This window comes from Coenobita brevimanus, chromosome 20, assembly GCF_032717465.1.
Source record: "Coenobita brevimanus isolate Jiangsu-jjx chromosome 20, ASM3271746v2, whole genome shotgun sequence".
Classification (NCBI taxonomy): Eukaryota; Metazoa; Arthropoda; class Malacostraca; order Decapoda; family Coenobitidae; genus Coenobita; species Coenobita brevimanus.
This window is the reverse complement of record NC_136973.1, coordinates 12,683,010-12,697,811: the sequence shown is the minus strand read 5'-3', so window position 1 is coordinate 12,697,811 and position 14,802 is coordinate 12,683,010. Positions and strand designations below refer to the sequence as shown.

General features: G+C 40.3%; 1 protein-coding gene across 1 annotated transcript in view; it reads left to right on the top strand.

Annotated features, from left to right (window-relative positions):
• LOC145391976 (CDAN1-interacting nuclease 1) overlaps positions 1-14,802 on the top strand; it is a 186,816-nt gene that overhangs the window by 27,683 nt on the left and 144,331 nt on the right. The window contains exons 2-3 of the mRNA XM_080266488.1: positions 5,786-5,898; positions 9,501-9,611. Coding sequence (XP_080122614.1) covers positions 5,810-5,898; positions 9,501-9,611 — 200 coding nt within the window. The 5' untranslated portion in view covers positions 5,786-5,809. The remainder of the gene's footprint in view (positions 1-5,785; positions 5,899-9,500; positions 9,612-14,802) is intronic.

Below are 14,802 nucleotides of genomic sequence, written 5' to 3'. Positions count from 1 at the left end.
GAATTAAGAATTTGGCCTTAACCCCTCAACAGACCTGCCTCAACACTGTCTTATATGTATGAATGGGGATTAACAACAACAGGTAAATGTTTTGAGTGAGGTTTGAAAGTAAAATTCCCAAGAATGAAAATGTGTATATGTATTTTATATAAACAAATTAGGGACATTCTGCCAGGCTGACCTGTGGGTGGACTCTTTATTTTAGCGGAACTACATGGCCTTCAATGCCGACCTCAAATAGTGATTTAAAGAAGAAAAGGAAAGAAAAAAGAAACACTTTAACAAAAGCACTTCTAGTTATCTTTTTCATGCTAGTGACATGGAGAAAATGTTATCACAGTATTAAATGCACCAAAATGTAAAGACTCTTTTTACCAAAGAACCTAAGTAAAATTATTTTACATGTAGCGACAAATAATTTCCCTTGCTTGGCATTTTGCCTGCAAAAATAGTACTGTGTATTTTAATACATATGTAATAGTAAAATAAGTTCCATATTTAGCTAGGCTAGTTTAGCATTTTAACCAAGAAAATATTGGGGCATCATATACAGTACACAAGTACTGTTCCTTTTTTTTTTTTTTTTTTTTAACTAAACTTGCAAAGGTAATATTACAAGTGTGATAAACTAATAGTAAAGAGAAAGTTTTTGTTTTTTGTTTTTTGCATTATACTTAGTTACTTACTTTACAGGTAATATTTCATGTACAGTAATAAATGTATACAGTAATCTCTTTAATATCCGGATGCCCAGTGACCGGACACACCAATGTCCGGACAGTTTGGGTCTGGGCCTTCGGAACCCCAAAATGGCCAAAAAACGTAAAAAAGCAGAAAAAATGTCCTTTTTTTTTTTTTTTTTTCCAACTGTAATTTGAACTTAGCGCACGGTGTCAACCAACTGTGTTTACATGCGGCCCCTTGCTTCCACCCCTGCCCAATTACTCCCTAACTACCCTACTGACTAGATGTTCATCGTGGTGGATGCCACATGTGCTCATTTTTGTGAATAAACAGTGAATAAACTGCAATATCTTGCCACTAGACCACATGGGAATTAACAGTGTTGTGCAGTGTTAAGAAATTAGAATTCAGAGTGTAAAGGATTAAGTGCAGAGTGCAAACTGGTGGTTGCAACTGGCATGGTGCAAGTAAGAACAGAATGTGCAGTGTTAAACAATTATAATTCACAGTGCAAAGGATTAGGTGCAGCACAACACTGGATTATTGTGCATGCTTAAAGAGCATTGTCACCACCACCAGAGCCTTAGGGGAGGCGGGTTAATCTTGATAATGGCCACAGACATGTTGTAGGTACCCTGTACACAGCTAAATATTTTTCATACTCACTTCTAATTCCTCATTCTCTGGTTCCTTTTCATTTATTTCATGCTTTATGCCCCTTATTTGTGTGAATAGGGTCTTAAATAGGTGCTATGCATGTCCGGTAGGGAGTTATGTCGGTGGTTTTCTGAATTAGACTTGGTTAGGGTCCATAAGTACCAGTCCAGGAGGCAGGGTATCCGGACGATCCCACTTCCCGGACATGCCTTTGGCTGTATTACATTGGATATTGGAGGATTATTGTATTACCATGTTTCGTATTTTATTTAACAGATTATTTGTCTCAAATACTAATAAATGAACATTGTAGAGCAAGCAAGCCCGTCGTTATCTGTGAGTCATCTGAGCAGGCCACAGTTAGCCTAGGAGTGGCACAGCTCGGCTTACTGACTGACGGTTTTGGGACTCGTGAGAGCTTACACAGCGCGCCAGCACCTGACAGTCTTCACCGTGCAGCGTGCATGGTTGTGGACTTGATTCTTGACTCGGTGGACTCAATTCTGGGATTGGTATGTTGGACACGATGGACCGGATTCTGGGATCGATTCCGGTTCAGCCCTACCCCAGGCCTCTCGCTCAAGATGCACTGCATATCCATCTAATCATTGTCGGCCTCTCACTCAAGATGCACTGCATATCCATCTAATCATTGTCATTTCTGTACATTTGAGCCTGCGAGTATCCTCTTCCTTTACTGCCCATGTCTCATTACCATACAGCATTATACACCTAACACATGCCACATACAACGATCCTTTAGCACAAAGGGAGAGCCCTCTCAGTGTCAAAAGAGGCAACAGTTCCCTGAACTTCTTCCAACCACTCCTCTCCCTAGCCACAGAGCCAGCTCCAGCCCAACCTCCAGCATGTAACATGTCACATGTCTTCCAAGTAACAAAACTCTTCCACACACTCAAGAGACTCACCAAGAAGATCAGTTCTACCACACCTAGCAATCTCCACATGCTCTCCCCAGCACACTACACACATGAAATCAGCAATGTCTCATATTCTACCTCTAACAACACTACATCTCTTAAGCACCCACTTATCACGAACACTGCACATAATTGAATTACATCCTATTCCCTTGTGACAAACTGCACATGGCCACTCTCCCTCTTCTTTGACAATACTGCCACCAACCCCAGATGCCATCACCTTTGTTTTATCTACAGTTACTCTCAATCCCTTGTGCTTCATTCCATACAATCTCTCCTCTTCCTGAATCTTTCCTCCACCTTCCTTCCATTCTCAGCAGTCAGCACTAAATCATCGGCCTACATCTCCCACAGGAGTCCATTTCCAAGGTCATGTGAGAGGGTTTCAAGAACTGTTATTGCAGGCTCATGGCCTTTGGTTTCTTCTTCCTTGCATTAAAAAAAAAAAAAAAAAAAAAAAAAAAAAAAATAAATAATAAGGGGCTCACGATTGACCCCTGATGCATAGCAACAGTCGCAGAAAACTCAATACTCAAATCTCCATTCACTCTCACCTGGGTGTGAGCACCCACATACTGTATATAACCATAATCACTCAAACCAGCCACTCTGCGATCCCAAGCTTCCCCACTTCGCTACATCCCTAGGGACTCAGTCAAAGGCCATCTCCAAATCAGCAAAAACAAAGTACAGATCCCTTTTCTTTCCTGTATACTTTTCCTGAAACAGCCAAACAACGAATATGACATAATTGACCATAGGAATCCAATAGAATGTATGAACACTGTATACTTCCATAGATTTATGTAGTTGAATTGCACATATAACTTCAGTTAACCCCTAAAGTACTATGACTGACGATCGTCAGTTTGCAAGTTTGCCATGTACAGTAGAGTCTGTGACTGACAATCATAGAAGGTCTGTCAGAAACTGCTGAGCACTAAGCCAGCCCCTTTTATGATGTAAATGGTTCCGACCCAGTCAGAACTGGGGGATGAGGTGGTGGGAAGAAAGATCCTGCCCCCTTTCCAGGACTGTGGGGGGACCCCACCCCGAGCCACTTCTCCACCTCCTTCTGGCTGATTGGGTACAGCCCACTCTGTCTCTTCCCACCCAAACTACTCACCAATACCACATCTACATCGTATGGGGGGATGTTTCACTCCGGTTCACTCCCCTTCTTCGCCCCCCTGAGCCCCCCTCCTCCTCCCCCTCTTTATATTGAATGATGTGGCAATTTCCCTGCTGTGATGTTTTGTGTGTATTTCCTCCCACCATAAAACCCCCTACCCCACCTTCACCTTCCTCCCTCCCTATCTTATGTTCTGAATATGATACAGTAATTTCCCTGCCATGATCAGTCTGTGTCTGTGTACTGTCACCATTTTTTTTTTTTCTTGTTTCTTTTTTTTTTTTTCTTTCTTTTTCTCAAACATGCTGACTCCATGCTTCATCACTAGAAACATATTTTACATTGATTTCATTTATTTTTGTAAGGTTCTTTAGTGAAAATTAGGTTTCCTCCAATTTTTTCCTGTTTTCTCATACCACAAGGGGGGGACTTTTATAATCTTTGATAGGTGGTTTTGCCGTAACCATTAAGCCTAGGGAACTGAGATTGGCATTTTCAAGTGTGTAAATTCAGGCTCTTCAAGTCTGTAAGAAAAATTTCATCTTGGTGGAAGCTGAAAAATCTACCCCAAATTGCAGTTGGGATGGAACAGCTTCAGAGAAATGCGATTTTTAGGAGTTACAGTTATATGGTGGTATGTGATATTGACCCTCATCCACTCACTCAGTGTATTGCTGCCTACTTCTCCCTTCACTGTTTTCATGATGCTGTTGTATTTGCACCTCCTTTCTTTTTATTTCTCCCTTTCCTTCCTGTTATTACTTATTTCTGTACAGTACTCTTCTTTGCACTTCAAGTGGCTGTACACTGGATGACAAGCCTAATGGTTTCCTGTAACTCAGGAAACCATTTACAACTTTGGATGGTAACCATATGATCAGATAACAGAGCAATGTGGGGGCCTACTACGGTCCCCCTGTAAGCTGGGTGGAGAAACACAAATGTGGCATAGATTCAGGAACCAAACCTTCAGACTTTTCCCCACGCTTCATCATGGCAAGGCATTGTCATCTGCAAGGGAATGTTGGTGTACTGCACGGGAATGCCCTACATTGGTGGTTCTGTGCAGTGGGGGGCTTGAGAAGCTGCATAGCGTTAGAGGCCACCACCGTTAACAGCTTGTCTGCCCTGAGTACGTTTTAAATTACTGTGATTTTTCTCTGTTGATGTGAGAACCCGTGTGGCAAAGTAACATCATACACTATTGAAGTATTGCAAAAGCTTTGTAACAAAAATACAACTGGGGAGAATACATTGCTCTCGTTTTATTACCCCGAAAATGAAACCCAAATTTTGAAAACCTGGCAATTATATATTTCTTTTCGTCGTTGTTAATGAAGCTGCTACAAATCTGAGTTAATTCTTGCCTCATGAAATGTTCAGTATATACTCTAGTTTTAGCCACGCACTTGTTTTGTTTGTGTCAGTCTCTCTCGGCGGAAATTTAACGAGGATATATTAAATTATTCTGCATCAGCCATCCGAGCTCAGAGACAGTCCCTGTTCCAAGATTTGATGTGACCCATCTGAAAGTGGTGGTAGCATGTTTTCCTAGAGGGATAAGTCATAATTAAATCTTGGAACCAGGACTGTTTCTGAGCTCTGATAACTGATGCAAAATATTTTTTTATATCATCATTAAATTTCCACCAAAAGAGAGACCAACACAAACAGAACAAGTGCTTGGCTAAAACTACAGTATATATTGAACATTTCAGAGGCAAGAATTAACTCAGCTTTGTTGGAGCTTCTTTAAAAACGATGAAAAGAAATATATAACTGCCAGGTTTTCATAGTTCAGGCTTCGTTTTCGGGAAAACAAAACGAGAGCAATGTATTCTCCTCTGTTATGTTTTTGTTACAAAGCTTTTCCAGTGCATCAATAGGGTATGATGGTATTTTGCCACACAGATTCTTACATCAACAGAGAAAAATCACGGTAATTGAACATGTGCTCGGGACAGAGAAGTTGTTTACAATGGGAGACATCTGGTGGCAGACGATTTCTAGAAGTCCCCCATTGATGGATCTGCATGGCCGGACAGATCAGGGTTAATCAACAACAAAAACGACTCCTGTCAATATGTGTCCAGGTGCTAGAAAGAGAGCCTTTCACGCAGTGGCACCAGTATATCCAGGCAGCTCCACAGACTGGTCATACAAATCTTCTTCATCTCCCTCCCTATCCTTGAAAAGGTGGATGGTGGACTGCAGGATAAGGACAGTGTCAGCCTGTAGTTCACAGAGTTCACATTCAGAGCCTGACTCCCTACTTTGATGCAGTACAAATGATTAATTATAGTTTTAGTTTGATAGTTGTAGAAGAGTGTAGGAGTACAATACAGTGATAATTATGCAATTTTGACAGGTATTGGTGAGTGCAGCAGCGATTATGAAACTTTTACAGTACAATAAGATTGTGGAGGCCATCAACAGCCATAGTGGATGCACCATGGCACTACTGCTTGACCTTTTTCCTGGGTAAGGTTTATTCGTCTGAACATAGGAGAGAGGGTGAAATAAAATGGAGGGGAGGGAGGGTGAAGAAAAAAAAGTGAAGATAAAGGTGAAGAGGCAAGAAGAGGGGAAGGGAGTGAGAAGAATGGGAAAGAGAGAAGAGAGGGAAGGATATGAAGAGTGGGGGTGGGGGCTTATAAGAATGAACTTATTGAAGAAAGATAGACATCAAGACTGAACAGGAAAATCGAGACTTAAGCCTTCTAAGTCAGTTCCAAGCTTGCTTAAATTCTGTAGCCACCTTTAGCCAGATGCCATAATCCCATAAGGGGTGGCCATATGATTTTGAGTTAGTTGTTTTATGGGGAAGGGCACTAACCCTCCACCAACCCACTTGTTGATACGTAGGGAACACATATGGTCTGGTTATATGGTTACCACCCAGCTTTGTAAATGGTTTCTCGGCTTACAGGATACCATTAGGTTGTCACTTAGTGTAAAGCGACCAAGATTTTATTTCTATAATCCAGTCCAGTCTCAGGTTTACAGTACTGAGTCTGTATGCAAACTGATATACAGTACCGTAAAACACCCTAACTTCGGACACTTTTCATGTGTTTTAATGAATAACTCTGTGTAAAATGGTGCAGTTTTATCCCTGTTGGTGTCTTGTGGTAGCCAGGGACAGTACCTACTGAGTCCATATAATAAAAGAAATTAGCCACGCTAAACTCGTGTGTTTATTTTTCATTTTCAAGTGTCCGAAGTTAGGAACAAATTTCCTAACTTCGGACAGCTCTTCCAAACTTCGGACATCCAAGTATTTGCCCTTTAAACATGAGAAAGGTTAATAGCACCTGTCTCTGGACACACTGGCCAAACTTCGGACACTTTAAAAGTTTTTAAAAAAAATCTCAGAAAAAATATTGTGCACTCGTGGCCCAGGTTATACAAATATAAAGAGAAATATCCAAAAATATCCTCTTTTTTGAGCTCATAATTTGAGATCACATTAAGATGCATCATATCACATTGTAGTGAGGTATTCTGGCCATAAATATAACTAAGAACTCTTCAGAAACTTTTTCAGACGAAAAAATATATAAAAATGCATTGCATACATTCCAAACTGTAAGGGGAACTGATCTCTTTTTCCCAAACAAAACCTCACATAATAATCAAGTAGATACCTCACTGACTCAACAAATGCATACTTAAATAACATAATATGATGTTAAACACTTCTTACTGGTTCTGATGACACCCACACACCCACTAACATGCACACAAATCAACAGACACACGCACACACAGGCACATGCTATGACAGCACTATGGAATGTATTAACGAGCTACACACTTTGGTCTTAAACACACACACATACATACATACATACAAACACACCACACACACACACACACACACACACACACACACACACACACACACACACACACACACACACACACACACTTTCCTAATAGGCCTGTGCTTGTAAAACACACACACACACACACACACACACACACACACACACACACACACACACACACACACACCTATAGTCTGTATTTTTCCAGTAATTTGTCTATCCGAATTTTGGAATTTTTTCTGAAAAATACAGAGATATTCATTAAAACAGTCATAGCAAGATTATGCATGTATATACTTTAAAACAGTTTACTGGCCAGTACAGTAGAACCTCTCTCATTCGGACTATATGGGGGGAAGGGTTGTCCGAATTAGCAGATTGTCCGGACCATCAAGGTAATCTTCAGTTCATACCAAACTCTATCTACATATGGTATGTTTGTTAATTATTAACATATGTGGCATATGTCAACCCTACATAACTGCAAAAGATGAAAGGATACCGGTACTAAAATAACAAAACTAATCATGTACGATAGTTTTGTATTGCATAATTTACAGGTAAGGCCATGACAAGAAACTAGCTTACATTTTAAATTGTAGTAAGTGACTATGGCCCATGTAGGCAAAAAAATAAATTAATTAATTAACTAATATTTGGAATAAAAATAAAACTTATGTAGGCAAAAAATACATTGTCATCTTTGGCATATTGATAACACCCATATGGGCAAGAAGCTAATGTCTGATGTACAAGTAAAGCACATTTAAGTACAAAAAATAACCTACAGTAATCACTAAACACTGCAGAATATTCTGACCCATTTTTTTGTAAGCAAACTCCTCCTTTTAACACCTTTATTCATTACAGAAGCTACACTTGCATTAAGGGGCATGGTAAGGAGGATTAACTTTTGAAATACAGTGTAAAAATATAAATGGATGGTGAACTAGTTGATGGAACGAATGCTAGTGTGTGTTTAAACAGGCACCCATGTTGCGACCTAGCGTGATCCGAGACTAAACGAATGACGATCGCTTTCCGCGCCGATACTGAAAATGACTTTAGAATTACTTTCAACATATTTTTGGAGCTTATTATTTTTAAATTTTGCCCGGATTAACAGAAATCCGGATTAAAGGGGTCCGGACTAAAGAGGTTCTACTGTACTTACAACACTTTTCCACATATAATCGTACTAATCACGTTCTTACAAATGAAACTGTTTGTTATGTGTGAACAAAGTTTTGCAGGGTTAGAAATTGTCGATTTTTTTCCATTTGATTCATAAACTTTTTTTCACCCACACATATTCAAGCTAGTTTAATAGGACTTATACATAATAATCTTTAAAGATTACCATACCTACCCATATCATTATTTTTTGCAAATATCGCACTCTTTGCCAGTAAACTTCAATTATTACATTTTTTCGCAAAATGTCCGAAATTTGGGCACTGTCCGAAGTTACGGTGTTTTACGGTAGTATGTATGAATGTGTGGCAAAAATACTTCAACCTTGGGCTCTTTATATTTGTATAATACAGATTATATGTTCATTACATTTTTGCTGTCTGCAGACAATTTTATTCAGGTTAATAGACATTTTGAACTGGAGAGGTTAAATAAAGCATTTGTTAATTTCATGATTGCTAGAGGGTTCACTTAAACTGATTATAATTGTAGGAGATTAAGCCTCAGAGGTGAAGGTATAGGATAGACACTGATTTCAGGTTGTAGTGAATTTAGCAGCAAGGCAGAGAAGCCAAACACCCATATTCTTATTATGTTAGTCACGTAAGTGTCTGAAATTGAGGGTTTTCCTACACTGTCATGCTCTGCTTTATACAGGTGATCTCTCACTTACGATCAAGTTACGTTCTGATAAACTGATCGCAAGTGGACTTTATCGTAAGTCGAAAATGCGTTTAATACACCTAACCATTCGAACATCATAGCCTAGCCAAGCCTGCCTTAAATGTGCTTAGAGCACTTACATTAGCCTACAGTTGGGCAAAATCATTAACACAATGTCCATTGTATAATAAAGTGTTGAAATTTCTCATGTAATATATTGAATACTGTACTGAAAGTCCACCATTGTAAAGTCGAAAAATCGTAAGTCTTCAATTGTAAAATGGGGACTGCCTGTGCTGTGCAACTCTTAATTTCTAAATGTGAAATGGTCAGCAGAGTGAATTTGTTGATTTGTAAATGTTTAATTAATGCATAATTTTTCATTTCTTTTTCTAGTCTAGAGAAGAATACTCTGGGGAGTATATGGAGCCAAGAAATGCAAAAGAAGGTAAAAAAAAACTTCCATCGCATCAATGCTTCAGAAAAGGCCACCGAGATATATAACAAGTAAGCTTATTTTTCTGATTGTTTTAGTGTTCAGAACATTTACTCACATATTGACCTCATTTTTGGAGTTTCACTAAGGCATGTGCAGGTGTTATTGCAGCATTTACCACAAGGAGTAGGTTTAACTGGTAATACAGTATAGTACAGTAAACCCTCATTGTAATGAGCTTGTATTTCAGATTTAACAAACTCTTTGGGCCAGTCGAAAAACTTCCTTATAAACTATTCAGGTAAATCTTGTTTTACAGTTGACCGTTAATGGAGTACTGTATTTGATTATACGATCCAAAATGAATCTTGTTTTATGATTGACCTTTAAATGATAATTTTTTTGTATGATCTGAAGATTTTAACAGTAATTTTTCCATATACAGTCACAATTTTCTCGTATATTAGCATTACGATGCTCTGCAAAAAGATCTCTCTCTATCGCCAGATGCTGTAATCCTGTAAGGGGTGGCAGTTTGCCATTTAGTTTGTTGTTTTATGGGGAGGAGCACTAACCCTCCACCAACCCACCTCTTGACATGTAGGGAAAGCAGAAAGATTACAGCACAGTTTTTTCAGTGTACAGTAACCATTTTTGCTTATACGAATGCTGCAATCCCCTACAAAGTCTCAGCAATCGCTGACAAGCAAGTCCACAGTCGGTTGTGTTCCAAGATGGCCTTTGAACTTGGTCGCTGTTAGGTGTGTCTGAGTTAATGATCAAGCAACAGTGGTGCTGGAGCTAGAAGCAGTAAGTAAAATATGGTGAAGTGAAATAACTGCAGTTTAGGTGAGTCTGAAACTTGGTTTTTTACATATGTTATAATTATGATTGACCATTTCCAGAGACAAATCTCCATTGAATCCATGTTACAATGTGTTTGATTTTGATCAGTTACCTTGCAATTGGTATACCAGCAATGTATCCTAATCGTAAAGGGAGGTTTGCTTCCTAAACGGTTGCATTACTGTATATCCAGCACATATGGTTGACAGACCAGCCAGCCAACCACATCATGGATTGATTTGAGTTGTAAAGTTCCGGCACCTGGTGGTTTAGTGGGTAGTTAACATGCTGCAATAGGATTGAGCCAGTGCAGGTTTATATCCAAGGGGTGGTTGGGGTTTATTGCTCACGTAATGCCACTGTCATCTTATATGTCATGACCAACTTGCCTAGCCCCGGGCTCCTTCGCTCCTCAAAGGGGCAACTCTGGATTAGATGAATTAATGAATGAATAAATGTTCGTATACATCCTTGTTGTTGCCCGCTCTAATGGGGTAGTGCCAGAAAACAGGAGAAAGCAGCCTTACTCGCTCTCACTGTCTTTCAGCTGTCTTATATAATGGTCTACACAAAGCAATTTTTAACCATGTATGACCAGGCCTCAGTGGTTTTCAAGGTAACACTTCTTCCCATGCATGTTATAGATCATTGGAAGCAAGTCATGCTACCATAAACAATTTCATTCCAGTTTGCTCTATTCTTTACACAGCATGTCCCACTATTCTAGATGCTCAGACCTCTGTGATACATAACCCCTTTCACACTATCCTATCTCTTCAAGTCTTTCCCATTCTTCCACTTGTGACCTGTCTTTATCAGTCTCTCATCACCTGTTCTTGCCGGTACCATGTCAGTACACTTAGGTCTGCCTTTTCCATTACAGTAATGAGGTAGATCCTTATAATAGTCTTTAGGTAGAGCTGGGGCCAAGAGTGATGGCATTTGTGAGGGGAGATGATGGTGGTCTCATTCCTAGATGGGAATGGGGAAATTCAGCAGGAAAAGAGGGTTTATGTTTAGAGTTTATGGATTAAGATGGCAATCAAGAGCTTGCCCAGGAAATTTATACAGTAAGCAATAGAGAGTTGGGAATGCGGTAGAAGAGTGGCTCGTCTTGGTTGTAATGAAATTTTATGATGGCTCAGGTTTATATGTGACAGTGGGTGATGTAGAAAGTCAAAGTGACCTCACGGGAAGTGTGTTTCTTAGGTTTCATTTTTGAACTTCCTCATGTTTACCATGCAGCCCTAGGCACTGACGTGTGATTTGAGGTATGAGTCTGTAGGAGTGTCTGTAGAATGGTACTGATTGTTGATCCCAAAAAAGGAACTGTGGGAAAGTTCAGGAAATGGAGGAGAGGATTGGAGGTGAGCGGTCTTACAGTAAATACTAATGCTAAAAAGATAAAGTTATGATAAAACTGCAGAGCAGAGGTGTAGTTGTTGAGAGTGATGAATATTGTACCATGTGGAAGAGAGTATTTGAATGATCCATACGAAATAAGACTAGAGTCCTGTTGGCCCATATTAAACATCTCCCTTTTGAAGGTATGATGACAAGGAGGTGGGGTGATTGAGAGGTTGAGAGTAGTACTTTATGTAAGAGCAAAGTATCATGGAGGCCATTTTGTCACAGTCATCTCATACCAAGAGTTCTTAGTTGGAACAAGGTGTCAGAGATGATGATAATATGAATATGCAGTTCCGCACAATAATATACTTGTATACTTAGGTTGCAGAATGAAGAGGCCATATTGTTATGAGTTTATTAACTACTTGGACCTGAGGAGAGCTTTTGCTTTTTTATTCTTGCTATGTCTATATGATTTTCTTCCGTAGGAGACATTTTTTCACTCTCATCTTAATTGTCGGGACCAACTGCCTAGCCCTGGGCTTCTACACTCATGGGGCAGTGTAGGATTGGATGATGGATGGATGGATGGAGACGTTTTTAAAACTGGCATGATTAGATACAGCCTTCTTTAACTTCCTTCAGTATGAGATGTTTTTTGGTAAGTTGAATGAGCTTATCTGGAGGTAGCAAGAATCAAGTAAAGTAATACAGTATGTGATCAGAGTGACGAGATTCTTGTAGTGATGCGCAAAAGTAGTCCAAGATGGTTTAGACATTGAAGAGAATTTGTGAGAGTAACTACTGTACATGAAGTACTGTACACATCTGAATGTGGACTGGAGAGACTTGAAGACAGACCCAAGAAAATGTAGGGTAAAGAGAACTTAGGGATACTGCAGGAGATAATGCAGCTTTGAGAATGACCATCAGGTGAGCAAGACTGAATCTTGCAAGCATGGAGAATTGCATTTCACAGTGAATGTATGACTTCACCATCATGATTAACAACCAGACCTCTTTTCCTACCCTAGGATGGGGTGAGGTAGGGTCCAGAGAGCCAGAAAAAAAAAAAAAAAAAATTATATATATATATATATATATATACTGTATATATATATACTGTATATATATCCATCCATCCATCATCCAATCCCACGCCGCCCCATGAGGAGCGCAGGAGCCCGGGGCCAGGCAGTTGGTCCCGACATTGAAGATGAGAGTGACCAGCCTCACTCATCCCTGAGTGGCATTACGTGAGCAATAAACCCCAACCACCCCTTGGATATAAACCTTCAGCGGCTCAATCCGATTGGAGCACAATGGTTACCCAATAAACCACCAGGCGCCAAAATTTGGTTATATGGTTACCACCCAGCGTAGAAAATAGTTTCCTGGTGTACAGGAAACCATTTGGCTTGTCACTCAGTGTAGAGTCACCCATAGGCAGAAGGAAGAGGAAAGAATGAAGGAATGAAAGACAGATGAGGGAGTGTAAAGTCAATCGTAGGCAGAAGGACGAGGAAAGAATGAAGGAAAGTGCTTGAAAGGGTAGAACATGGAAGAATGGTTGCTGGTTCTTTGAAGGCAACGATATGGAACAGGGATGTGAGTATGGAAGTAAAAAAAGTCGCTGCATGACAGTATTGTGATGCCAACTCTTACGTTTGGAAGTGAATCATGGACCTTGTTGGAAGGACACAGCTTGAGAGTGAGAACAATGGAAATGAATTATTTGAGAGGAGCATGTGAAGTTACATGGAGAGACAGACTGATAAATGAGGAAGTGAAGGTGCTATGTGGTGTGGATGTGGGTGTGATAGAAAGTGTTGGGAGAAATACATTGAGGTGGTTTGGCCATGTGGAGAGGATGGAGGGCGAGAGACTAATGAGGAGAGTGTATGCATGTGAGGTGGACGGTGGGAGTGGGAGGGGGAGGCCGAGCATGAGAGGGAGGAATGGATTGATGAGGAGTATGAGAGAGGGGGGTGTGAGCTGGGAGGAAGGCAGTAAACTGACATTGGACAGAGCGACTTGGAGGCGATTTGTTTGTGGCTACCCCATGGGATTGAGGCGTCTGGCAGTAGATATTTAGAGTGATAGAAAAGTGCTCACTTGTGCTGTTTTCCACCCATGCCCAGATTTTCGTCAGATGGTTACTCTCAGATACCATCAGTGGCTGATTGGGATAGATAGTCCAATTTGGCGTGGAGTGGGAGGATGTATGTGGTACTTTTAGTATGAAAATGCATCCTGGTTTACAGAATATGATCACAGTCGAAACTATGAGGATGGGAAGTTGGGATTGTGTGCTGATTTTACATATTTGCACATTCATTTTTTTTTTTTTTTTTATTATCATATTGGTATTAGACCCCATAAACACTCGCATATGGCATAATAAAAACTCATGATGCACACAGTCACATCAGTTGAGGTAAATCACATGTTTCTTGTGTTATTTTCCCTTCATTACTTGATTTAATGATTTACTTCTGTTTGCTTACATTTACTTATATAGTAACCGCTCGATATAAAGAATCTTTTATTGCGAACTTCGGATATAGCGACCCACTGTTTCCAGAGAGAACTTCCACTGGATATAGCGACCTTTGTTCGGTGTATGCGGTGGAAGTTCGCATAGCAGCCAGCTCCCATGACTCACCATTGTGGGAGCGCCTGCCAGCTCACACGATGAGCCACGTAGGCTAGCTAGCCCGCATGCCTCATCCTTTTCCGTGCTGGGTCTTTCTCAGTCTGTGCGTAGTACTCGATCTGTGTGGTTCTCTACCGCCTTACCTCTCTCACTTGCGTTACTTCTTGTACCACGTGTGACCTACCTATACCACTGTACCTACCAACAGCAAGAATGGCTTCAAAATCAACTATCCCTTCATCTTCAAGGAAGGGCTTGAGAAATATCTAAAATTAATCAGGAGTATGAGGTAGGGACAACACGAAGTCAACTCATGAGTAAATACTGTACAACCTGAAGAAGACAACAGTCCATGACCTCATCAAGGTGAAGGAGAAGGTGAAGGAGGCCATGAAAACAGTGGAGGCTGG